This window comes from Lagenorhynchus albirostris, chromosome 7 (assembly GCF_949774975.1).
Source record: "Lagenorhynchus albirostris chromosome 7, mLagAlb1.1, whole genome shotgun sequence".
Taxonomy (NCBI): domain Eukaryota; kingdom Metazoa; phylum Chordata; class Mammalia; order Artiodactyla; family Delphinidae; genus Lagenorhynchus; species Lagenorhynchus albirostris.
In genome coordinates this window covers 19,341,741-19,367,154 of record NC_083101.1, presented here as the reverse complement: position 1 = coordinate 19,367,154, position 25,414 = coordinate 19,341,741, and the positions used below count along the sequence as shown (strand labels likewise).

General features: G+C 45.3%; 1 protein-coding gene across 1 annotated transcript; it reads right to left on the bottom strand.

Annotated features, from left to right (window-relative positions):
- Positions 1-1,009: 1,009 nt before the first annotated feature.
- Positions 1,010-23,553, bottom strand: TNFSF8 (TNF superfamily member 8). Its single transcript, XM_060153317.1, has 4 exons — positions 23,359-23,553; positions 13,592-13,634; positions 2,874-2,945; positions 1,010-1,404 (listed from the first exon to the last, which is right to left on the bottom strand). Exons 1-4 carry the CDS (start codon positions 23,551-23,553, stop codon positions 1,010-1,012), a joined length of 705 nt encoding a protein of 234 aa, XP_060009300.1.
- Between the last annotated feature and the right edge of the window lie 1,861 nt (positions 23,554-25,414).

The following is a 25,414-nucleotide window of genomic DNA, read 5'->3' as shown; positions in this document are numbered from 1 at the left end:
AAGGTGCTCCTTCGAAGACAGACAAATGTAAACGTGGGTTGAAATGTCGTGCCTTGTGGGTTGAAATGTCGTGCCTAACGTCAGGAGAGGAGGTGGCCGCTGCTCAGAAGTCCTTCTCACCATTTTCAGAGTCATCACTGTCTATCATCAATGCTGTGGGGCCTTAAAAGCCCTCCGAGAGTATCTGAAGCAGGGAAAGAGTTTATGTAGGCGATGGCAGCAGCTCTTCTCTGAGCAAATGACTGATCACCTTGACTGAGCGCTTTCCGAATTCACAGCACTTTCCTGACAGGAAACAAAAGCTGTCTGTTGGTGACTTCTTGTCAGTCTTAACTGCAATGGAGTCAAGCCTGGTCAGGTGGTTTTCCAAATACCCAGAAGGCATTAGATTCCGGATGGTCAGTTTTACACACTTTAGATCCTACTGTTCACACCATTTGTCAAGGTGCCCTGAACCTTGTCCCCACATCCTGACTCTGCTGGGGTGACACGCAGCCAGATACTGCTAGTACCATCGGTTTTCTGCCAGTGCGGGGAACTTGCCTTTGGTCGGGGGCTTCGAGAACATTGCCTGGAATCTTAGTTCACAGGTCTGTGATGAGGGAGCCTGATCTTCTGGGATGGAAGAGGCTTTGGAGAGATTCAAACTCAGCCCCTTGATTTTTCTGACGTGGAATCTGAGTTCCAGGGAGCGGAAAGGGCTAGCTCAGGTCATACAGTGAGTTAGTGATCGGGCTGGGCCTAAACCCATCCCTTCTGATGCCCGTGTGTGGCTTTGCCTACCACACCACATTGCGTCCCTGCCTTCTATCTGGAAGATACTTCACTCAAAACTCTCTTTTTAACCCAGAGTTGTATCTTCCCAGGAAACAGAAGGAGAAGTGTACTATTTAATTCCCTTTGTGGTTTCAGTCTTGGCCTAAAGTGTTCTTTTTTCCCCAAGTATCTGGAAGGATGAAGTGCTGTGTGGTGGAGAGTTGCTTTCTTCCTGAGGGCCAGGAGGGATGGTTCAGTCTGAACTACTGTATAAGAAGATGGACAACACATTCTCAAGAGGAAAGGTGTTTGTATCCACATACTGGAATTTATCCACCTTGACTGATATGGTGGCGTTGACCTGGAGGTGCTCCAACAAGAACTGAGAGAGGTTCTGGTATATGTTTTTGGTTTGCACTCCAGACTCACACACTGTCACCAGTGTCTGTTTTTTGACATCTCTGTTGATGAGAAGCTCCAGCTTCAGGTCGACAGAATGTTCTGGGCATTTCACAAGAAATTGCAGTTGGCAAATGATGAAGTACCAACCTGGGAACTGGATCACCAGATTCCCATCCTGATATCTGACTCCATGGGTAATGCCATCTTTGTTCCAAGACAACTTCGTTTTGTTTATATGCTTTGACACTGGAAAGAGAAGGACAAAAGAACCTCAGAATTATTAGGCAAATTTCAGATGCGGATTGGAAAATTTGAAGTCTTTATTCAAGGTTCCCCATTCAAGTCCTGTGTTTTCTATAATATTGACTGCTGGTTCAACCACCTGGAATATCTTCCATGTTACTCCTAGGCATTACTGAGTATTCAAGGTACAGGTACAAAACCACCCCCTGCCTTTTCTCTAATGCATAAAGCTGGAGGGTCAGAACACACACAGTATTAGACCTTTACCTCCTATGGAACTGTTTCCCATTTAATCATTGTATCATTCTGTTATTATTATAATTATTATTTTTCCCTTTTCAGACTATAAGCTCCTGGACTGTAGTCCCCATAAGTTCTGGACTATCATGGACATTTAATCAACCGATCAAGGAATCTTTGCTCAATGGGGAACTGCTATTTGGTAGGCATTGCACAAAGTATCAGAGAAAAAAACATTCAATTTTGTTCAATTAGTAAACAGTTTAGGCATCAAGAGGTCCAGGAGAATCTCAATTTGTTAACTTTCACATTAAGATACGTCCCTTAACATTGTCTGAATTTTTAAATGTCTTCCTCTCTTTAAAAGGCCAGACAGACATAATTTTGTAGACCCCTCAAGTGCACATTGAGGGCCTCTTCCCAGCTGGGTTTTATAGAAAAGCAAAGAATTAGCAGACCCTCTAAGCTGACAAGTTGGCATCGGAAGCCAAGTCTCTGAGTCTTAACAAGTGAAAATCGGCACTGATTTGTCAGGGTGTCTTTCAGAATTGGGAAGCTGGCATGTTCATTTTAATTGCTTCCCTTTAAACCTCGTTGCAATTCAGCTGAAGAATGAGAACTGAGCTGACTGCAAAATTGAATTTTTTTAAATGAGCAGAATGGCTATTTCAGAGAATCTCGGCCATCTCCTCTGTACCTCATCTCTTCCAGTGTAAGTGCCTCTTATTATTTCATCTATAAGGGGCCTCTCTCCCGAAGCATGCTGCAATATGCAAATAGACCCTGTGCCAACATGGCCATTAAGCTGTCAATCTGGGCACAGGGCAATTTTGTGGCTCCCTTATGAATAACTTGATAGAGGCAGAGATTAGGAGCCTGCTTCCCATGCCTGAGGAAAAGTACTGCACACTTGGCCTGCAGCCCCTAGATGGATGAGTAACGAGGGGTGGTGCGGTGAGGTACAAATGCCCTCACAGGCCAGGGACGCAAACTTCAGACAGTGAATGAGGCTGAGGAAGTGGGAACCTTGTAGCTTTCGAGAGTAATGCTCTCCCTTCGCCCCCTAAGGCATTTAAATTCAAATTATAAAAAATATCATGCAGGCTAAACAAAATCCACATGCAGGTCACATATGGCCGTGGGCTTCTACTTGTGACCTCTGGCTTAGAAATTTCAGAAAGGCCACAGGAAGTGGCCCTCATGTGGTTGGGTTCCTGGATGCGGTTACTGACCTTGGAGGTAGGCCCATGACTTCTTGAATGCAGCCCTTTCCAGGATACATGAGATGTCCTCTGAACAATTCCCTAAAAATAAGGAGATCCCGTGTTAAATGCCTCTCTCTGCCCCGGGAACTGGAGCCGCCAGATCTTTCTCCGTGACCCTTTGATGGAGACGATGACTATTCTGTTTCCATTTGGGGGACAAAAGGAAACCTGTTTATTTCTCATTTTGCTGTCAAGTACCTTAGAAGGTTTTTAAAAACGTGATTGCTCCCACTTGGGCTTTTACAAAAGACTGTGGAAGTTGGGGGGAGGAAACAGACAGGGCCTGAGTTCCTATATGTACCAGCTGCATTCTTGTTGCTTTATATACGCCACCTCACTTGATCTTTGCAACAACTCCATGAGAGAGGTATTATTATGTCCCTTTGAGAGGTGGAAAAAAGCGTGTGGACCAGACAGATGAAGTACATTGTCCTACGTCAGTCAGTCAGCCAGGCAGTGGTAGTCAGAACACTAAGGCTGGGAGTAATTATTGCCACCCTTCCTTTAAGAGTGCACTAGTTGAAATATACATATTTCAGCTAATCTGATTCTCAGAATAACCCTGAAAGGCTAATCCTGGACAGTGTTGAGAGCTGGCCACTGCTCCAAGGTCATGCAAGTTGGTGGAAACCCTTAGATCCACCCCCATGTCTATATGATTCCAGAGAATCAGGTTTCTTCCTCAGGGCCATGTTGCTAGACAAAGGAGATAAACACATCTTGGTGCTCAGTTTTAAGAGGATAGAGGATCAAAGAGATCTAAGCAGGGAGCCTGCTATTTGGAGCGTCCTTGGCAAGGAAAAGAGACAATGTTTATGCCATTGTGGAATTTAAGATATAAAAATATTTTAAATATATTCACTGGTGATGGCAAGTCAGCTTCTTATTATAGTAACTATTTCGTATGCAAAGAACCAAGTTATACATTTCCTTCAAAGACTCATGAATTCAACTTATTCTGGGCAAATCTTTTCTTCTCTTTGGGTCTTGGTTTCCCTAATCTGTAAAACTGGGAGATCTAAGACCTGACACTGACATCTTTTTGACGGTGTCACCAGAGATGATCGCTCATTCCATCCATCAGAGACCAGGCAGCCATTCAGTCGAAGTGGCCACACCCTAGCAGGCTCGTTCACTGGATCTTCTAGTAGAGCATATGTTGGGCTCACCATCCTCCCCATCGCCTTCTCTGTCCAGGCCTGAGAAGGTCCCTCTTCACTGATAAGCTATTCCTTGTGTAAAGCACAGCCTCTGGGAACCCTTCTTTGACCCCTCCGTCTGTTTGGTATTTACCTCCTCTGTTAGATGGTGAATCCTCAGGGCAGAGACTGCTGTTTAACTATCCCCACTGCCAGCTCAGAAGCTGCTCTGCAAATGTTGAATTGGATCATCTAGTGTGTCTCTCTTACTCCCCTCTGTGGGTGTGAGCTAAGCTCTCAAGGCTTGAGTGGGATGAATGCAGAGTCTTGGCCTGCTTTCCCTTCTGGGCTGGAATAGCACCTGGCCTCAGTCTACCATTGGTTCTGCAGGTTAGGTTAGATTAAACGGGAGGTTAAGATTCAAGCCCTTGGCGGAAGCCAGCACATCGCACCAGGAACAGGCTCTACCCCGTGGCTGAAGACCCCCTCACACCATGTCACTTGTGGTGGCAGCTGTCAGGTGAGCTTCTGTAAATGGGTGTCTGTAGAAGTACAAGCCTGGGGTTGGGTTGACTCTCACACATGCATGTTCTTGTTTTTTTATTTCCCCTTTGGTCTTTGCATGTTTGCTGGGTTGACCTCAGTTGTAATTCTGAGAAACCCAAGGATGGAAAAAAAAAAACACCTTATTTTGAAGCATTTGCATTTCCTGAAGTCAAATGCCATGGCGTATCTTAGTTTTTCTTTAAGAATCTTTTAGATGTTTCAAGAGAGAGGGAAAACAGAGGCAACTCCCTTGAAGAATGACATCGCTAGAGCCGGCTCAATGAAGGGGCTGGGAAACCAGGACACCGGAGGAGCTCTTGGTGGAATGGGGCCGCTGAACTTGGAGAGGAGCCCAGGGGAGGGCACACTGGTGGCCTTTCGCAGCTGCCCAGGCTGTTAGGAGGGCCAGAGCTGAGGGGGGCCGGCTCTCTGGGGCCCAAACACGAAGGCTCCGTGAACGTTTAAGGAGGTGATGCACTCAGCTAATGGTTAACACCACTCCTGTTCCCATTTCTCAGATGAGGCAGTGGGAAGACATTCATTAAGGACACACAACTCACACTGTAAGTCACAGTGCTGGCAGCTCAAATATTTGACCAGTTAGTGCTGTTCAAAGTTGTGTTGGACTGATGTGAGGGTCGGGAGGCTCTTGTCAAGACCTAGATGAATGTCTCAGGGGTCATTAGTCATGTGGCTTGAGGCTTCTCATCACCCTGTGAATCCATGCTCTGACTTTCTTTTTTGGTTATGAGACAGGAATCCTATAGTATTCCTGGAATTTTGAATTTGGGGAACATTGGGAGCAAAACACACCCGTTTCATTCACTTCCCAACCAGATTTGCTGTCTCGAGGGGTTTAGTTTGAAGAACTAAACACTAGGGTGGGGAAATGAGAACAATCTGCAAATCATGGCAGAGTAGATGGCCTGGGAGTTAGAATCTAGGAATTGTCCCTCTCTGGGCTGTCATGTCCCTAGCTAGATGAAGAGCAGTATGAATCTGATGATCTAGAAGGGCCCTTCTAGCTGATTGTAGCAGGCTGTGTAGACCCAGCTTTACACCACCAGGCTTGCTGTGGGGACCAAAAGTCAGTCCCAGCTCCAACTGTCTGTCTTTTGAGGCATGTTGCTCTACCCCAGCTAGGAATCGGTCTTCACACAGTAAGATTTCCAGGTAGCTGTATCAGTAGAACAGAGCATTTTAGGTCTGGGGACAATCGAAGTTATGAAGAGCCTTGTTCTGTTAGCGGTTTCCATGGCTCATAGAAATGGAAGTTCCCTGAGAACTCATCTGGTCCAGGCTTGGTAACTATGTAACACGTGTGTTCCTCAATGTTACCCCCCACCCAGCAGACTTGTCCTAGGTCACCCCATGAGTCAGTGACAGAGGCAGGGCCAAAACCCAGGACTCCGTGCTTCTGTGGGGCATTCCATCTTTTGGACAACCCAAGTACTCTGTGAATAATTCTGAGGACCAAGGCCTTCAGATGGGCAAGATTTGTAAGCGTTCTCCCAAGCTTTGCCCTCCTCTAGGGGGATCATGGAACTTTCTTGGGCTTTTTTTGGAAGCCTGGGGAGAAATATGTGCCAATGAAACCATCCTGGACAGGCGCACGTAAGACAGAGATAGGGAGAGAGATGTTGCCTAAGGTGATTGAAAGGGTCATGTTCTAGAGGTCAGAATAATGGCAACCTGAAGATGGGAACACACCTTGAGATCTCAAAACATTAGACCCAAGAGGACCATTAGATGCCAAGTTAACCAAGACCCTAGATTTATGAGTGGGGAGACTGAACCCAGAGAGACTGAAGGTCTGGCTCAAGACCCCACCGTAGGCTAGTGGCAGAGCTGGGTTCAGAGCACAGAGTTCCTGACTCCTAGTCCAGGGCTCAGTCCCATTTTTCAGTCTTTCCATGTAGCAGGAAGGGTTAAATGTAGGAAGAAGTGGGTTTGTGGCCACCATACACGCTGGACTGAAAACTGATGAGACAGCTGGTGGTGCTGGGAAAACAAGCACAAATGAGCCTTCTGGGCTCCCTCTTCCTGGGAGAATGGCAGCAGGTGACTTCAGGCGGGTGTGCTGAACACTGCCAAGTTGTAAGTCAGGGGCAATCAGAGCTCCATTAAGATACAGCAATGCCCAAGGGGGCAAAACAAACCACACTTATCATTCCAGCCAGAAAGTATGTGGTCTGAGTGCCAGGCACCTTCCAGGTTGATACCAGGGCAAAACAAACACAGTGCATCTCAAAGAGAGCACCTGGGTTCTGGTCAAGGCTTTTAACTTCAGACCTGTCACTTTCCCTTACTGACCCTCAATGACTGCATCTGTGAAGTGGGGATGGTAACAACCCAAATGTATATGGATGTTGCAAAGATGCAATGAGATTATGGATATCAAGTGGCCGGCACAGCACATGGTAGCCCCTTCCTCCCCCACTCCTCTTTCCCTAGTTGTTACAGTGGCACAGTTCAGCAGTGCTGCTTAGCTGATGAAGTGATCTGGCTGATGAAATGCTCATTAAACCAGAGCTCATGGCATTATCTGATGGATTGAAGTTTCTCAGTTATGTACATAAGTGTTTGAAGCCATCTGATGCTCCCAGGGAAGTGTGAATAATCCTCCTCCCATCTGCTGAAAATATTTTAATGCTTCCAAGAAAGAGAGGAATCATCCTCATGACTCTGCGTCTACCATGTCCTGGCTTCTTAGTTCCTCCCTTTGGCGGAATATCTAGGGGAGTCCCAACAGTGACATCTAGGGGAGAGTCCGCTATCAGTCGAATTCAGAATCAAAATGAATCCTTAACCTAAGGGTCATTTCAGCCGTTTTCTCAATGCCACCAGGCCAGCTAGTAACAGAGAAACTCCAGGATGCGCTATTTGTTAAACAAAGGACAACTAGGTGACCCTGGATTTACAAACAGCATTTGGGGAATAGCCATTACGGCATGCTCAGCGTTAAGCACATAGAAAGCCACCAGTAAGTACAAATTGGGATCAAGCTGAAATTCATTTGAATCCCTTGAAGGTTACTTAGGATTTTGCTTGATAAAACTATCAAGTCAGATAGTTTTACCTTACATACTGCAACAGGTCAGGATTGAAAAGACTCCAAGGGAATTCCCTGGCGGTCCAGTGGTTAGGATTCTGTGCTTTCACTGCTGTGGGCCCCGGTTCGATCCCTGGTCAGGGAACTAAGATGCTGCGTGCCTCACAGTGAGGCCAAAAAAAACCCCAAAAGACAGGTTAAGAGTGGGCTTTAAGTGAATGGGTTTAAAGTGAATGGAGAAGCCAATAAGCTCTTTGAGGCCTGTGACTATCTGAAAAGCAGTTACCCCATGAGCAGGGGTATCCCCACTTACTGTGGAAAAATAAACTACAACAACTTGTAGACTGGGCAATCTAGATCCAGATCAGTCCACCTGATGGAAGTGAGGTCTCTGCTGTTTTTCAGTCTTTCTAGGGGAGGAGGCTGCTGCTTCTCTACCTGCCTCTTCTGCTGCCAGTGCAGCATCCTGGTGCGGCTGCAGCCATCCAGATCCCAGGTGTGTGACACCAGGGCTAGCGGGGCATTGGTGAGTAGCTAGCTCCTTGGTTTAGTTTCACTGCCTTCGATGGGCAGCTTGTATCATTTCCCTGGGGGTGGGTTCACTAGTTACAACTAGAGAGCTAACTTACTTGATCTCTTTTAATGCCCACATTTTCTTTTTAGCGGGGAAACGGGGAGAAAGGTAGCTTGCCAAGCCATGCACAAATTACAAATTGTTAGAATGGTGACATGGTCAAAGAATCCTAAGATATTTGATTCCTGGAATGTTATATTCAGAGCAAAATCCATGCTAGGTCAGGACAGCTGGCTTGCCCACCTCATGCCTGATATTTTCAAAAACAGGAAACTCCAGTCCCTGGGAGTTCAAGTCATAGGACTGGAGTCTAGGTATTCCGAAGTTCAACCCAGTTCTCTGCCTTTTGTACCTCATCCCCAGCTGGAGACTGAATTCAGGCTGAGGGTGGGGAATGCAAGAAGGGGTGCAGGACCACTTCATGTGGTCTGTCCACTGTTCCCACTTCCTCAGGGCCTCCAGGGAACCTTGGGATATTAGGGGCCATGTGACATTCACAGGAAAGACAAACTCTTCTAACTGGCAGGCTGTGGGGAGGAAGGAATCATCCCAGGTCTCATGACTCCTGGGGCTTGAATTTGGCCTCTAGATCCCCTGCCGTGGGCCCTTCATGCCCCCTACCACCTCACCTCTTGTGCAAACCCACGTGTGTGGTTGTGCTAGTGGCCCTGTCTGTCTCAAAGCTCGACAGCAGAGAGCATACTTCAGTGCCAAGAAGAAAGACAGCTGCAGGAGCAGGTGCTCAGGAAGTGGCAGAGAGCCTTGGAAGGATTCCGAGCCTTGGAGGACTGGTAGGGGCACCGGAAGGAAGTACAGTTGTGTTGTACTCAGCATCTGACCATACAATCCTGGTTCGGCAAAAGGGCTCCAAGGTGGTCAGCCTGCCTTCTGAGGTCTCCCCACTCCGTGCTAGCTATGCAGTCTTAGGCAAGTCAAGTCGGTAAACCTCTCTGTGCTCTAGTTTCCCTACTTATAAATAATAAGGGGCTACTGATTATCCCCCGGACTTGTTGTGAGACTGTACGCGTGAATCACGAAGCACTCAGCTCAGTGCGTGGCACGGAGTGAGTGACCCATCAGTGTTTATTATTTTCACTTCACCAGATCCTCACACATACCTAGTAAGGGAATAAGAGAAAAACTGACTTACAGGTTGTCTACAGAATTCCTCCAGTACAGCTAAGAATTGATATTTTGTTGTTGGGAAGTTAGGAAGGCCTGGGGCTGAGACCAAGGTGACCAAAATTATTTTGCAGTAAAAGCAGTAGAATTTGAGTTTCTGCAGAGTTTGTGAGGGGAAGTGAAGGCGTGGTGAAAATGGGAAGAAGGAGAGCATGGCCACAGGGCTGAACCCCAGGGAGCAGTGCAGTCCCTCCAGAAGGCCCTGGTGGCTGGGGCGCAGAAGCCTCACGAGCACAGAGGGGTCTGCAACTCAAGTCTGCCTCATCCTCCATGATGGAAGGCACTGCCCTGCCGCCTTCTCCACGTACCCTAAATGCTACTGTCAGCTTTGCTACACACAGCTGCGGGTGCTTCTGGAACTCTGGGGACCTCAGGCATAGGGGGCTGTGTTCCAGGGTTTGGGGAAGTAAGGCACATACACGAGCATAGGTGAGAGTCAAAACGCTGTGGAGGCAGGAGACTGGAACAGGAAGTGACGAGAAGCAGTACAAGCCTCCCTCGCCCAGCCCGCCTGGACTCTGTGTCCAGAGGACTCATGCTCGACCATGTGGCAGACAAGGGTCGTATCTTCTGTCCCATTTCACCCTCGTAGTAGCTCTGTGCAGGAGTCCTTCATGGCTGCATTTGCCAGAGAAGAGGAGAAGCGTGTGGGAAAATGTTCTCCTCCCATTGCCCTTCCTACCCTTAGTCCCGGCTGGGCCCCCGCATGGGCCACTGAGTCCTAGGCACGATGGAGTGTGTGTGAGGTAGCAGTCTGCCAGTGACAAGTCTCCTGGTTGGGAGCGGGAAGCTTGTGTTGAGACTCAGACATCTTTTCATTACAAAAAAAGGCTTGGCTTTCGGTGGTTTCCCTGCAGCTAAGTGTCATCCTGTGTTACATTACTTTAGTGTACGGACATGGCCCTGTTTTCCAGCCTCTGGGCTGCTGCTGGCTTCCTGCTGATGGTGGGCAGTTTCCATCAGTTGGTGGCAGAGGTCTCCCTGGGAAGCGTCTGGCTTCTGCTCTTCTCCAGCCCCGTGACAAACCACATGCTGACCCCTGGGGCTTCCTCCCTGGAGTTTCTGGGGGACGATGCCTCTCTGCCTGGAATGTCTTGCAATGGCTTTTCAAAAGGGAGTTTGCTGTTTCTGCCTGTTTAAGAGGGGTTTGTTGGGGGAGAAGGCTGTGTATGCAGACTTCCTCAAGGCTATTAGGAATAATCTTTTTAGACTTTTCTATATTTCCATAATGAATGAAAGATTGGAGTATCATAAAGCATCAAAGTTGGAAGGGCCCTTCCAGTTCATTCAGTACATTGTTGTTATGTTATAGACGAGACCCAAAGAGGAGGAAAGACTTGCCCAGAGAAGCACAGCCTGCTGGTGTGAAGGTCAGTTCTGGAGCCCAGGCCTTGCTCCAAGGTAGTGTTCTTTCCACCTCACCCTGCTACTGTGTCTGTAGTTTGCCAAGTTAAGAGAAGTGGAAACTTGCATTAAAAGCAGGAGAAAGCTAGGGACCACGCACAGTAGGTCACTGACATTTTATGGCTCAAGCACATCATGTGGGGGCTAGAGAGGAGCCCTGGATTCTGATCCGTGCTCTGCCATCCACTCCCTAGATGACCTTGGGCAAGTCACCTTGATTCCCTGGGCCTCAGCTCATTATCTGCAAAATGGGACTATTAATCCCCGTGTTGTTTGCTTACAGGTTGGAGGCTAATATAAATCCAGGGGAGGTGTGGGAAGGTCTTTAACGAAAGCTTCATGGCCCTGGTGAGAATTATTAGCATTTTCTACCTGGTTGCAGAAACATTGAATTGTAAACTGCAGTCAGTTTTGGATTAGTTTGTGTTCTGATATCTACAGTGATGGCCCATTTAAGAAGCGATCTGGTAACTGATCTAGTCCACAGCTTCCAAAACTTTGAATTTTATGGACCAAAATAATTACTCCAAAATGTAAAGTCAGTTACCAGTATACAATGGGCAGCTTATTATTTTGCCTTGTGACCATTCAAACAAACAAACAAAATAACTCTGACTAAAAGCAAACCAACTTAATTCCCATCTATATCAGCTTCATGTTGTAAAAGAAAGGACATTTTAATACCAGAAAACTGTAGAGGACTTCCCTGGTGGCTCAGTGATTAAGAATCCGCCTGCCAGTGCAGGGGACACGGGTTCAAGCCCTGGTCCGGGAAGATCCCACATGCCGCGGAGCAACTAAGCCCATGCGCCACAACTACTGAGCCTGTGCTCTAGAGCCCGTGAGCCACAACTACTGAGCCCATGTGCCACAACTACTGAAGCCTGCATGCCTAGAGCCCATCCTCCTCAACAAGAGAAGCCACCGCAATGAGAAGCCTGCGCACCACAACGAAGAGTAGACCCTGCTCGCCGCAACTAGAGGAAGCCCACGTGCAGCAACGAAGACCCAACACAGCCAAAAATAAAAAAAAACTGTGGAAAAGGAGGTGCTCTCAGAGGAAAGCATAGTTGGCCATGGGAAAAGGGGGATCAGGTTAGAACCTCTGTAGTTGGTGACCTACGATGGAAGTGCAGAAACTGAGACCCAGAATGGCTGAGGTCGTGTTGCCTGATCAAAATTGTCCTTGTCGTTGGGGTCATGTTCTCCCTAAAGATCATCACCCCGTCTTGAAAAATGAAGTTCTCGTCAAAACTTGGAAAATCTGGATGGATGTGGAACAGTGGGACTGGGGAAGGGAAAATGACATTTACTCAGTGTGTTTGGTTTCTTGCAAGCTTCCGTGTTCTGAATCCAAAGCCGGTACTGTTTCCATGATGGGGGGCAGCACACCCTGGTCTGTGGGTGAGATCCGGACCACCGCCTCATTCTGCGCATGAAGTCTTGTGGGCCCGCAGCCATGCCTGCTCATTTGCTGCTTCTGCACCACGGCAGTGGAGCGGACTCGCCACAGGGACTCTTATGGCCTGCAAAGCCTAGAATGTTTACTCTCTGGCCCTTTACAGAAAAAATTTGCTTACCTCTGCATTACGCCATCTCCTTTTTACCTCAATGTGACTGTCTACAGAGGCATTGTGGGAACTGAGGTCACATGCTAAGTAATTCCAGCCAAAGTTAAGCTATTGTTGACAAAGCTGTATTTACTAGTCTGCCTTGAAAGATCCAGAATGCTGCTCCTTTTAGGGGATTTTGCCCTTACTTTCTAAGTCTCTGGATGACAAATAGCAGGAGAAGCATGACTACGGGTGTCCTGAAGGAAACTCCAAGTGTGGTGGATGCTGCTGTGAGAAGCTGTGTCCAGACACTTACGTCCTCTGGCCCCAAGCATGACCTGGTGTCTCTATCCAGGTGCCTATCATGACCCACTCTTTCTCTTTTACTTTTTTTTCTCTGAGCTGTCTGGTGATCCAGTTGCTAGCTAGGTTCTGAGGGTTACAGGACTGAGATGGGGCTAAAGATTTTGGGTTGAAAGAACACTGGATTAGAGATGAGGACATCTGGGTTCTAGGTTTGACTTCATATGACTCTGAACAAGACCCTTCACTTGGTCTTACTTTTCCTCTTCTGTGCAATGAAAACATTCATCAGATGATCCCAAAGTTTTTCATTTTCCATGTTAACCTAACTCTGCATATCACCAGTCTGGGGCTAGTAGAGACAATGCATTAATTAGTGACTTCAGTGATAGGAAATATGAGGGGTGGGGAGGTCTGTTTCACAAGCCCTCAGCTTCATTATGCATTTTGTCTGTTACCAGTTATTTAATGATTACTATGTGTTGGTCACCGTGGCAAGCAATATCTGGAAGAGATCTGACAGCTTCTCCAATACCTTCATGAGGTGGGTATGATTAGTCCTATTTCACAGATGAGGACCTGAGTTTCTCAGGTGGGGTGTAGAGCCTAGATTCATACCCACATTGCCTGACTCCAGATTTTAAGCTCTTAACACAACGCTGCCTTGTGTTCCTCTCTGTGTCCGTGTGACAGCCTATGCCAGAGGTACAGTTTTCACTAGTGGGAGAGTTGAGGGCTGGTGGGAGAACTTGTGGGGAGGTGAGTGCAGCTCAGAGGCTGCTCGGATGAATGGAGAAGCATCAGCTCTGCCCTGACGGCCCACCTCCGCCCACTCTCCTGTTGGACACTATCGTGATGTTTCTGGTTGTTAATCATCTGTGATGTGGTATGGATGCATCCCTGCACATTTATTCCTAATTCCAAAGTCTTACCTCCTTTAAGGTGGAATTTGCCCGGCGGGTTGGGAATGGAGTCCTGGAAGAGAAGAAAGAGGAAAAAAAAAAAAAGCAGCATGAGAATGTCATCAGATTGAAACAGCTATTCTTTTTCTTTTCCATTTTGGTTGTCCTCAAAGTATTATGCAATTTAGAATTCATGTTCCATCTGACTCTTAGATTTAAAAAAAATTCATTCAATGACTTAGTTTACAGTGGGCTTTCTCATCCATTTGCTTTACAACCTGCTTATCAGAAACACAACTGGAGGATTGCTGTCCTCATTTCACATGTGAGGAACGGGGGGCCCGAGAGGTAAAGTTTATGGCAGTTCAGGGACTAGAATCTGCAACTCAACTTTCAGTCCAGAGCTTTTTGTTTTCACTACCACATGTGTTATTTTTTCCTACTTTGATTAACGTAAGAGCAAACAAGTGTATTATATAAATATATGTGGGTTTTTTTTTTCTATGTTTGATTCAGCAAACAGTGAAAATATGTTGTAAACATACCTAGGAAGGTACATTTCTATTTTTCCTGTGGTTGGAAATACTGAATTAATAGAACGTTTACGTGCCAAGCATTGCGAAGATACCAAAAATAATTAAATTGGGTCCCTGCTCTCATGGATTTATTACAAGTTTATATTTGACTATAACATCTAAATACTTATAAATATATAACATAAAAAGCATAAATGTATATTATTTATTTTAATAGTCACATGTTTTATGTTATTCTATAATAAGCGTAAATATATGCATAAATATTTACATAGTTAAGTAAGAGGTTGACAGCAGATACTCTGATAGCGGATTGTCTTCTGAAGGAGGGCCTCCAGGCTGGGGAGTGGAGGGGATGAAAGGAGGTCTTACTCAGGTGCTCTGAGCAACAGAAGCAGGTGGGCATAGTTCTTCACCCCTAGTTCTTCAGAGACTAGCTTCCTCCCCGGTCTCCCCCCAATTTCTCCCCACCTCAGCCATTAGAGACACCCCTCTGTTGTCCTGCCAATAAGGAATGAAGTGTCTTATTTATCTTTTGACCTCTCCTGGTCAGGATCTCCTATAGTGCATTGGACTGAAATATTAATAAGGACCTAGAGGAATGTGAGCATTTACAAGGATGAAAACAACTTCCCAGCTTCTGACGGAGCAAGAAGTGTGCAGCTTCGCACACCTTATTTTCTTAGTGTCCTGTAGGGACACCTAGGACCATCTGGAGCCCTCTCTTTATTCTGCCGTCGCTCTAGGGGCTCTGTCCTTTGCCTTCCATTGCCAGCTCTCCTGATCAGTGACTCTCTTCTCCAGCCCAGATGTGTGGCAGTGGGTCCGAGGGAGGCTCCTGAGGCAGCGCCCCGGCAGAGCACTGATCTGGAGATGGAAGTCAGTATAGATTTGGGAGCTTCAGCTTATCAGGGAAAAGAAGTGAACTTGGCTTCAAGGTCCCTTCCTCCCTGCTCTAACAGCCTATGATTTTGTTGCTTTAGTTGAAAGCTCTTAACCTAATTAACAATGCTGTACATTTGTGGTCTCTCAGTTGCACATGTAGTTCAAAGGAGAACCTGATGTCACAAAATTCCCCTCCCGGTTGCCTCTGTGAGACAACAAACAGCATTTCATAATTTATAATAAACACCTAGTTTACTGCCAAGCATGTCCGTCGATTAGAGTGATGTGCAAATACGTGAAGAAGAACATCTACGTTTAAATGTGGTGCTAAGACCGTTGAATTCATTGGCTGCCCAGGAACATGTCCAGGGACAGTGAGAGACTGCCAGAGCGGCAGTCCCCGCGGAGCCATCGCAGCGGCCACTGGCAGTTGGGAAATACCAGAGAATCATACATTCAGCACATGTTGAATTGGGCACCTGGTATGTGCCAGGCTCTAAGTTAGTCATTGGAAGACATCCTGTGGATTTTATGGCTCGATCATTAAAGCAGTCATTTAAGATATACAAGTAAATATCTAATTAGAATTGCAAGTTGCGGCAAGAGCTGCCAGGAGAGAGGCAGAGTTTTTCAAAATAGAACGTCTTGAACTTTAGCATGTGTATGAATCACTTGGGGAGCTCATTAAAATGCAAGTGCTGATTCAGCACGTGTGGGTGGAGCCTGAGAGTCTATTTCTGACAAGCTCCCAGGTGACATCGGTGCTCCTGGCCCACAGGACACAATTTGAGTAGAAAGGTTGTAAGAGATAATATCTGGAAGGAGATCTAATTTACATGGGGGGTTGGGGGTACAGGGGGAGTCTCTGCCATTTGAGGGCTTTCTGGTTTTCTAGCTTCAGACAGGAGGATGTCAGAAACAAAGCTTCATAGTACAGGAAAGAATCCTTTTGCTTGAACCTTCACCCAGGACCCATGACATCCAAGACAGAAGTGTGACTATTCCTATCTTGAAGAGCTCCTGGGATGAGGACAGGTCTCCATAGCTTCCCTTGGCTACCCATGGTAGATGAGATCAGAGAATCGGGGCCAGTGGGGAACCAAGACATCCTTTAGTCCATCAAGCTAAGTTTCACAGGCAAGGAGACTGAGACACTCATGAGTCAGTGGAATCCCAGATCCCAGACTGAAATTCTCCAGTGCTCTTTCCCTGGCTCTATGCCCCAGGAGAGATGCTGTCTTCAGAAGCCAAGGATAGAAAAGCTCATTCTTCCCCGGCCCCCCGGCCCTTAGTAGTCCTTGTTTTTGGAGGTGCAGAAGTAGAGTATGAAGAGATGACGACTTAAATTTTGCTGAGGACCCTTTCTGTGCTATGCTCAGTGCTGTTCATCTATCTATTCCTCTTTAGTGAGGTACCTCCCAGTCTTAGAATTCTTTCTCATACCTAGCCTGGGGATCCGGGTCTTGGCTGGGGAAATGTGAACTACCTTGCTTAGCAACTTGGCTTTGTGGTAAACAGTACATAGGCTAGACATAGACACAAGCAAATGGACCCTCCCAAGTTGGCATTCTCAGCTCCATTGAGTAGCTCAGGAAACTTCATCTCCGAGGTTACCAACCAGGTACATTTCATTAAGTGTACTTCTCTCTCTCTCTTTTTTTCCCCAGAATCTGTGTGTCTAATGGGTATCCTCAACAATGTTTCTGTGTGTGGAGGGAGGAGCTGTCACATTTAACTTGTTTGTTTCCAGGTGGAATGGCCTGTTCCAATCATCTTCCCTGCCTAGGAGTCTGTTTTCCCATTTCCTTTCATCACTGTGATTACAGGGCTAATAATGCTTCCCTCCGCTGGGTTGTTGTGGACATAATAAGATATTATACATAGAGTGTTAGCAAGTACTTGAAAACTGTAGTTATTTTGGTTACTCCTAATGAGGTGCTTAATTTGCCTCAATACCTTGAAAGTCTTATTTCTTTTTTGCAGAGCAAAGTATCACAGGGCATTTCAATTCACCCCTATATTTTATCTGGGCTGAAAAGCAGGGGAGTCAGCTCTCAAATTTACTTTGAAAAAAGATACCCTCTCTGATGGAAAGTGGCCAAAAGGAACTAATATTTGGAATATGCCAGGTGGCCTCCCATCTTGTAAGGTGGGCCATGGAGACCTTTGCCAGGAATGCCTCTCTTATTTTCCAGTGAACGTGATTAAGCACTCAATGAGGGTGCTTAATCCTTGGGGGCTATATGCTTTACATGCATTATCTTATTTGATCTTTACCCCAAGAGTTAGTGATTGACTAAGACTTAGAGAAGTGACTTAATGATTATAGAAGGTCCCATAGATGGTGAATAGCAAGGAAAGTGTTCAAACTCTGGCGTGTTGACTTGGAAGGCAATGCTCTTCAATGCCAAGCCACGTTGCCTCTCTAGGGTAGGGCAGGATGAAGCTGGCGCAGGAAATTCTCCTGAGACTCCATGAGAAAGTGGTTGGAGGTCATAGAAAATTTTCCTTGACAGCCTTTGTTTTGGTAATGTTAGTGAAAGTGGTCATTGGAATACAGTGGCTTAAAGCAGTGCTTCTCCCCCTGGGGAATCTAGTTAAAATGCTAATTCTGATTCTGTAGGTGTGAGATGGGCCCTTAGGTTTTGCATTTCTAATGAGCTTCCAGATGATTCTTGTGCTGCTGGGCCAGGGTCCACACTTTGAAAAACAAGGGCTTAAAGACGTTACTCAACAGGCAATCAGGATACTGAGGCCTTCCTTCCCCGAGGAATGGGGAATGGCTTCTGGAGGCTGAGTGCGGAGCTGAGCTCATGCATGGGTTTAGGAAATCTTCCTAGTCTGTTGATAGGGTGGCTTCCTATCCTCTCATCTTCCTCTATCAATGCTTCTTGCCACCTAGCTCTAAGTCCTGCTGCTCCCCCGTGCAGTCTGGACTGACCTCTGTTCTGGCCCTGCAACTCCTGTCCTCACACTTGGGCTCGCCTTCTCCCAGGCTGTGCGTCTCCTCACTCTTGCCTCACCTGGAATGCCCGGCACCATCTCCACCTGCCACCATCCTTCCAATGGAGAGCTCTTCTCCATAGAAGAATGTCAGCTAATAAACGCACAAACAATGATAGAATGAGGCAATTATCATTCTTCAACCCTCAGTACATTAGCTGACTCAGATGAGGGTCATCATCAAAGAATGCCAAAAATGTGGAGTGAAGGATATTGGTATGTCTTCAAAGTATTACCCCATAGATGACTTATTAATAAGAAAGAACAAAGTGTTCTACTAAAGAGATAGCCAGTGGTCTCCGCCTGAATCAAGGGACTAAACATTATTGCCAATGATGGGGCAACCTGACATATATGCCTCTAGCTCTGCTGCAGTAAGAAGTATATAACATCGCCTGTGTACTGTTCTTGCCAAAAATGTTTCATCTGAATATAATCATGAGTAAACACTAAGACAGTTCCAAAACGTAAGCTATTCTACAACAGAACTGACCCTTTGAAAAAGTCAATGCCGTGAAAAGCAACAAAGAGCAGAGGAGATTGTTAGATCTGTGCTTCTCAAACTTAACGTGTGTATAGATCACCAGGGACCTTATTAAAAAGCAGGTCTAGAATGGGGCTTGGCATTTCTAACAAGCTCCCAGGACCACCTTTTAAATAGTAACATTCTAGATTGGAACAGATAACCTGAGAGTGGATTCTGGGTCAACAAACAAAACAAGGCACAACAGCTGTAGAAGACATTTTTGACCAAGTGGAGGAAATTAAAATATGGACTACATATTATAATAAGGTGATATTGCCAAATTAACATTAACTCTCTTGGCTATGATAATGGCACTGCAGTAAGTAGGAAATGGGTGCTGAAATACATGCAGGTGAAAGGTCACACTATCTGAAACTTACTTTCACATATATAGAAAGAGCAGAAATATGGCAAAATATTAACACAGTGAATTTAGGTGAAAGGTTATATGGGTGTTTACCATTCTATTTTTCTGTAGGTTTAAAGTTTTTCAAAATAAAACTTTGGGCATAAGACATGATCCTTTTAATTCTTGGAGGAGGCTCAGCTTCCCTTCTAAGCTCTTCTGCAAAGCCTTCCCTCATCCCAAGCAGAAATTGTCTTCCTCTCCTCTGGTATGGCATTCAGTGCCATTCTGCCCCAAATTCAGTCTCTTGAGTGTTTGGGCCTCATTTCTCCAACTTAGAGATTCTCGGAGAAAAGGGTCCTGCCTTACCCACTTGGGTCCTTCCCTCACAGCCCAGCATAGGGCTTTCCCTGGAGAAGATTTTCAGTGGCCTTTTTTGGATTGATAAATTGAATGCATTGGAGAGAGTAACATGGGTAGAGAGAAGAATCACAGGGCATTTCAATTCTCCCCTATATTTTATTGGGCTGAAAAGCAAACCAGAAAACCTTACCACCATGACCACCAGTCACTACCCCTATACTCCACTCTTGGTGGGGAAGTAGAGTGGTATTGTAAGGATAAATTTTTTTAAAAAGGAATTTTCTTTGCTGATAAAGGGAAAGAAGGCAGCTGCTTTCTCTTCTTTCTAGAGGACATAATGAGCCCTTGCTAACCGTGTGGACTGTAAATGGATCTCTCTAGGGGTTGGATAAGTCCAGGCTCCTGGTTTGTAACAGAGATGTCTCTAAGATTGAAGACCTCAGAGCCACTTGAACTGTAAACACTTTTGGTGTCAACCTTGTAGCCTATATAAATCTATATATAACCCTTTGTCTCTGGAGGAGATATGAGAAATTTTATTATTTTTCTTTTTTTGTTGTTTTTCATTCTTTGCTGTATGAATTGTGTGAAATTTCATCCTGACACATATGCAGGTACTCTGTTGTGCTTACTCAGTAAGAAATCCATTTTCTGTCTTTCTCATGAAGATCTGTCTCTTTGTTGGTAGGACTTTTACTTCCTCAAGAGTAGTATATTGGTACAATCTCTTTGGAAGCTGATTTACATAATTTATAGAAATGAAAAACACATTATATTACCACCACTAGGAATTTGTCCCACAGATATACTTGCAGATGTGCACAGTGGGCAAAACTTCTAGAGGAAAACCTGAGTGTCCTTCACTAGGCGCGGTGAAATATGAAGTACAATAAAATGCTATGTGACTCTTCAAAAGAATGAGATGGACTTCCATGTACTGGCATGGAAGGATCTCCAAGATATACTGTCAAGTCAATAAAGCAAGGTGCAAATTTATGAGTTTACTATAATGACCTGTGTATACTATATATTTGTAGAAGCAGAGATTTTTGGAAGGACATGGAAGAATCTGTTAATGGTCATAATCTCAGGGAAGAGGGATTGCTGGTTGGGTGGGGAGAGTGTGAGAGATTTCTATTTTTCTTTCTTTTCCCTTGTTTACTATTTACTTTTCTTAAACCACAAGAATAGAATATTTTAAATAAATATAATAGTTTAAAGGTAAATAAAATACAGCCACCACAGAGACTTAAGACATCAGTAGGCAATAAGTTCCATAAGTAACAGGAAAGCAGGGATTTTGTTGGCTTTGATCAAGGCTCTGTACCCATTACTTAGAACAATGTCCTGTACACAGCAGATGCTCAACAAGTATTTGAGGTTGAAACCTAATTCTTTCTTTGCCTCTGCCAAACAATTTGTCCTTGGAGTTATTTGGTCTTCAAGCCAAATCTCAAGGCGATCTTTGTTGATTTTCCTACATGCCTTTCACTTTTCTTCTCCATCACTTTTCTCACATTGTTCCACTGGCCAGGAAAGCTCTCTCCTCTAATCTCCCTTCACCCATTTGAAACTGTGCACATTTCTCAAGGCAAACTGAAATGTCAATCTCCAGTGAAGTTTTTCTTAGCTCTGCCTGGGAAAATGTTCTGTCTCCTTAACTTGTGGTCTCATGGTAGCCCTATGTGCCTACCTTCCATCGCTTATTATATATTATGAGTTAAGCGTGTTTTAAATTTTGTCTGTGCATGTGCCTTTTCATTTAGAGCTGTGACCTCTTAGGCCAACAGAACCATTCTCATGGTTCTCACCCCTGCCCCGATCCACCCTCACAGCAGAGTGCTATGTGGCCACCAATCCATTCCATTGTTAATAATTGGGATATGAGTTTAAGGTCCTTGGTTATCTCCCATTGACTTCTTTATCAGAAGTCCTGTTAGAGTCTCTTCATTTGTCTCTTCACTGTCATTTGTACCTGTCCTAAAGCCAGCCTGCATTCCCTCCTCCTGTAGGAAGCCTTTCCTGATAACTCAGGCTCAAGGGGATAACTCTCTCTTCTTAGCTCTTCTAACAGTTAATATCTGAACAAATTATCGGAAATGGTATGTATAAAACACTTCACTTTTAATGTCGCAGTTCTTTTACGCAAGTAACTGACATTTCTTGGGCTAAGAAATCACAGTACACCAAAGCCAACAATCAGACTTTGAAGTGAATCTTTTCATATCCCAACGTGAGGCTAAGTCAAGGAGATGGATGCCAAGAAGACAGCGCTCCCAAGAGAAGAGCAGGAACAGAGTTTCTTAGTGCTTCTGTGGCTGGCTGTATCATCAAAGGGAATGGTGTCCTGATTAAATAATCAAGCAGTCTTTACCACTTTCTCAGGACGACTTAGGTCAAGCCCTGTCCCCTTTCTGTTCCTCATTTTCCACATTTACAAAAATGAGGGAGAAAGATCCACTCTCGTTCCTTCATGGAAAGAATCAGTTCATACAAAGGTGGGATTTGAATAAGGACCATTCTGGAGCTCTCTCTAGCTTTATATGTTACCACCACACCTTATACCCCCATCATCTCTTTCTCTTTTCCTTCCTTCCTTCCTTCCTTCCTTCCTTCCTTTCTTCCTTCCTTCCTTCCTTCCTTCCTTCCTTCCTTCCTTCCTTCCTTCCTTCCTTCCTTCCTTCCTTCCTTCCTTTTCTCTCTCTCTGTCTCATAGCAGTTCTAGCTGCAACCTTTAACTACAGAACTTTTCAAAGACCACTTTAATTTCTTTGCTTTGGCTGTTGCTATAAAATGTTACACCTCTGGTTTACTTCAGATTAGAATTATAGAAATTATAGAGCCTCTACAGAAAAAAAAAAAAGTGTCCTAGAATGTTTTCAAGAGTATTATTCCTAGTAGATGTAGATGAGCCCATTAAATGATGACCTTCATAAATTCTACAATCTAAATCTCAAATGCTAGCAATTCTGTTTTCTTTCACTTTTGTGGAGATATGAGCCTCAAAGTTTCATTTAAATTTCCAAGCTTGATGACACTTGAGAAACAGATGCCAAAGCCTGTTAAAGCCCTGTTCTTTTTAGCAATCAATAAGTTAAAGAGCGTTCAGCCTAAGACAACTGAAGGAAACCAGAACAAATTCTGCAGGATTATAATACCATACAAAATGGGAGCTTTGAAGGAATAATAGAAATGTACTTACTCTGGCAGGTTGGTGGGGGGTACAGTTCATAAACTATCAAAATTATTTCATTAAAAAAATTCATGAGCAATATATCCTATCAGTACAGTATTTTCTATAAAATACATGCTGGTGGATTCTCTGTAAACACCAATTTCCTAAAATATAAAGAAGCTTCCTCCTTCATCTCTTCTGGTTTCACAATAAATCTCACCATTTACTTCAAAAAAAGGTGAATTTCCTGAGACCCTTTGGCCTCACAGTGTGTACCCGTAATTGCTTGTAGTTTTAGAATTCTGAGCAGTCTCAAGGGAACAGATGTGAAAAACATCTCTAGGTTCTGCCTCTGTGCTTTATGTTTTTGTGGAAGAGCTAAGCTCTTCAAAGCAGTGGCTCAGGAGGAAGCTTTCAGTCTGTCTTGTGAGCTTTAACGCTGAAATGCCCAAGCTCTAAGAAGCCCTGGTCTTCTCTCTTGCCTCTTTCCCTTATAGACTTTGGCCTCTGAAACTTAGCTCCAGGTTAAAAAAAGCTCTTAGCATTGGATGAGGCCTCCGAAGTCTCAGGAACATTTAGACAGAGAATAGAGAACCTTGGAATCTGGTCTGAAGGCATTGAAGACATGACACCAAGTTGTACAAATGTGTTACCAAGTTTCCTTATCACTTCCTTCCTTGATAGGAATGTTGCGCTGGCTCAGCAACATTTAACTATTAATTTCTCAAGGCTAAGAGCTCCTCTCCCTTCTTTTGGCTCCTGGGAGCCTGGAAAGTTTGGAGATGATGGCTCAACAAAATTTTCTCTCCAAAAGCCAAACTATTTGAGAGAGTTAAGTTCCCATTTCTTTGCTCCGTTTCTCTGCGTGATACAGGTTCTTTTTTAAGTTTATTTCCAAGTCTCTCTCTGGAGAAAACTGAACATAAATCAGAAAGGAAAGGCAAAGAAGAGAAGTCCACTTACCGTCTTCTGAACTACCAGCACCATAATGGTTGCCACAGCAAAGACGAGACACAGAGCCAGTGAGGCCGTGGTGAAATAGAAATAACTGCGGCTAGTGGTTCCCAAGTGGCTGGTGACGGAGCCTGCGGGCACATGCATGGCTGTGTCTTGAGAAGGGGCCAGTGGGTTGAGTGCTCGCTGCAGCCCTGCGTCCATTCTTATATAGTCTTCCCCACATCACACCTTATCTCTCCTCATCTGATTTGGTTCTGGGCCCGTCTCTGTTCCAAGAAGGATTCTCCCCCTGCATCCCGGATCATGTGACTTGGAAAAAAACCTTCACCGTCTGCCTCATGAAGAAATGCTTCTCTGGGGGCGGGAGGCGAAAGGCAGCAGCGCGGGTGGGGGAGAGGTTCATTTTTCATCGCCAGGGATTAATGTGAGTGAAGAGAAACTGTAGCTACAGAGAAGGTGGCTGATATCAGAGGGTGAGTAGGAAAATGACGGTTTCCCTACTCTGATGTGTACGTGTGTGTGTGTGTGCGTGTGTGTGTGTGTGTGTGCGTGCGCGCGCACAAAGCAACTTCTGTTTCAATCACACTCAGCCACAAAACGCCTTCCGGCCTGAGAAGCTGCGCGTTCTCTTTAGCAAGGCCTGTGGCTCAGAAGTCCTCATCAGAAAAATGTCTCTTTGCTGGGCCTTGGGGAGGCTGGATCCCTTGGACTGTGGTAGAATGACTCAAAAGGTTGATAATATTGGCTCCTGCTAAAAACTGGAAATGCTACCAGATATCTGGGAAGGAAGAGCCCACAAATGTGGAGATTGAGTCAAAGGGAGACAAGCTCATGGCAGTATGAAATTTGGTGACAGGTCCAAAGATACTGTTTGAGAGCAGGAATCTGGAGACACTGATCTTCTGAACAAAAATTCCTGCAGAGTGTATTGGGATCTGTTAAATTTGCATATAAACTTGGGCCTGCCATAAAACTCAGAAAAAGGGGAAGGAATTGGCGGTGAGGGTGGGTGTCGGGAAGTGGTATGGTGCGGAATGCAGGGGGTGTGTGTGTTCTGTATGGTGTGTGCGCGTGTTGCCTGTGGGTGGTGGGTGTGTGATACGTGTATGCTGTGCATGTGTGGTGTGCCTTTATGACGTGTGGTGCATATTGTGTGGTGCATGATGTGTGCATACGTGTGTGTTGTGTGTGCTGTGTGTGTATGTGACCACTACAGTTGAACCTCTTCTGTCTCAGGCACAGTGCTAGGAGATTTACACAATCCCTCACTTCATCCTCACCTCTGCCCTCTGAGGCAGCTAATATTTCTTTTTTACAGATGGGAAAATTGAGGATCAGAGAGGATGAACACTGCCTCAGTCAAAGTTGCAAGATAACTTGGGTGCATAGCTATACCTGTCTGGCCCCTGAACCCATGCTAAATCATTCAACTCTCATTGCACTTGAAGGCTGAAAACCTGAGGTCTTGTCTCAGCCCAACCCCATAATGGTCTTGGGACCTTGTACAAATCCTTATGCCCCTCTCTTTTCCCCATCTGCATTGACAGCCACCGTGAAGATAAATGAGATGGTGATGTAAGAGTACTTCATGAACGGGAATAGACTTGGCCGATGGTATTGGACCATTCTGGTTCAACGTTCCAGATAGTCTGGAATTTAGACAGATAGAGAAGATAGATTCTCTGGGGGGCAGAGCTGCGTCACATCTGTGGTTACTAATGATCTCCACTTCAAAATACCATTTAAAAAATGAATCACTGCATAATTGGCGCCTCCGGATGTAGCTCTTCGAAAACTTCATTTGGAAGTACCCAGGTCTTTGTAGCACCCCTCCCCTTTCTGCTCACTGTTTGGCTGCCATATATCTCTGAGAGCAAGCAGAAATCACAGATCCCCCCAAGGAAAGGTCCCGTGTCCAAAGCCAAGCTTGGATTATTACCACTGCCACCTTTGCAGAGATCCCACTGCTGACCGTAACCTAAGTTGGGTCACTCTAGGAATTGGTCTGGATATTCCTTCCGAGTGAATCCATAAGATCATAGATTCTGGAGATGAAAGAGCC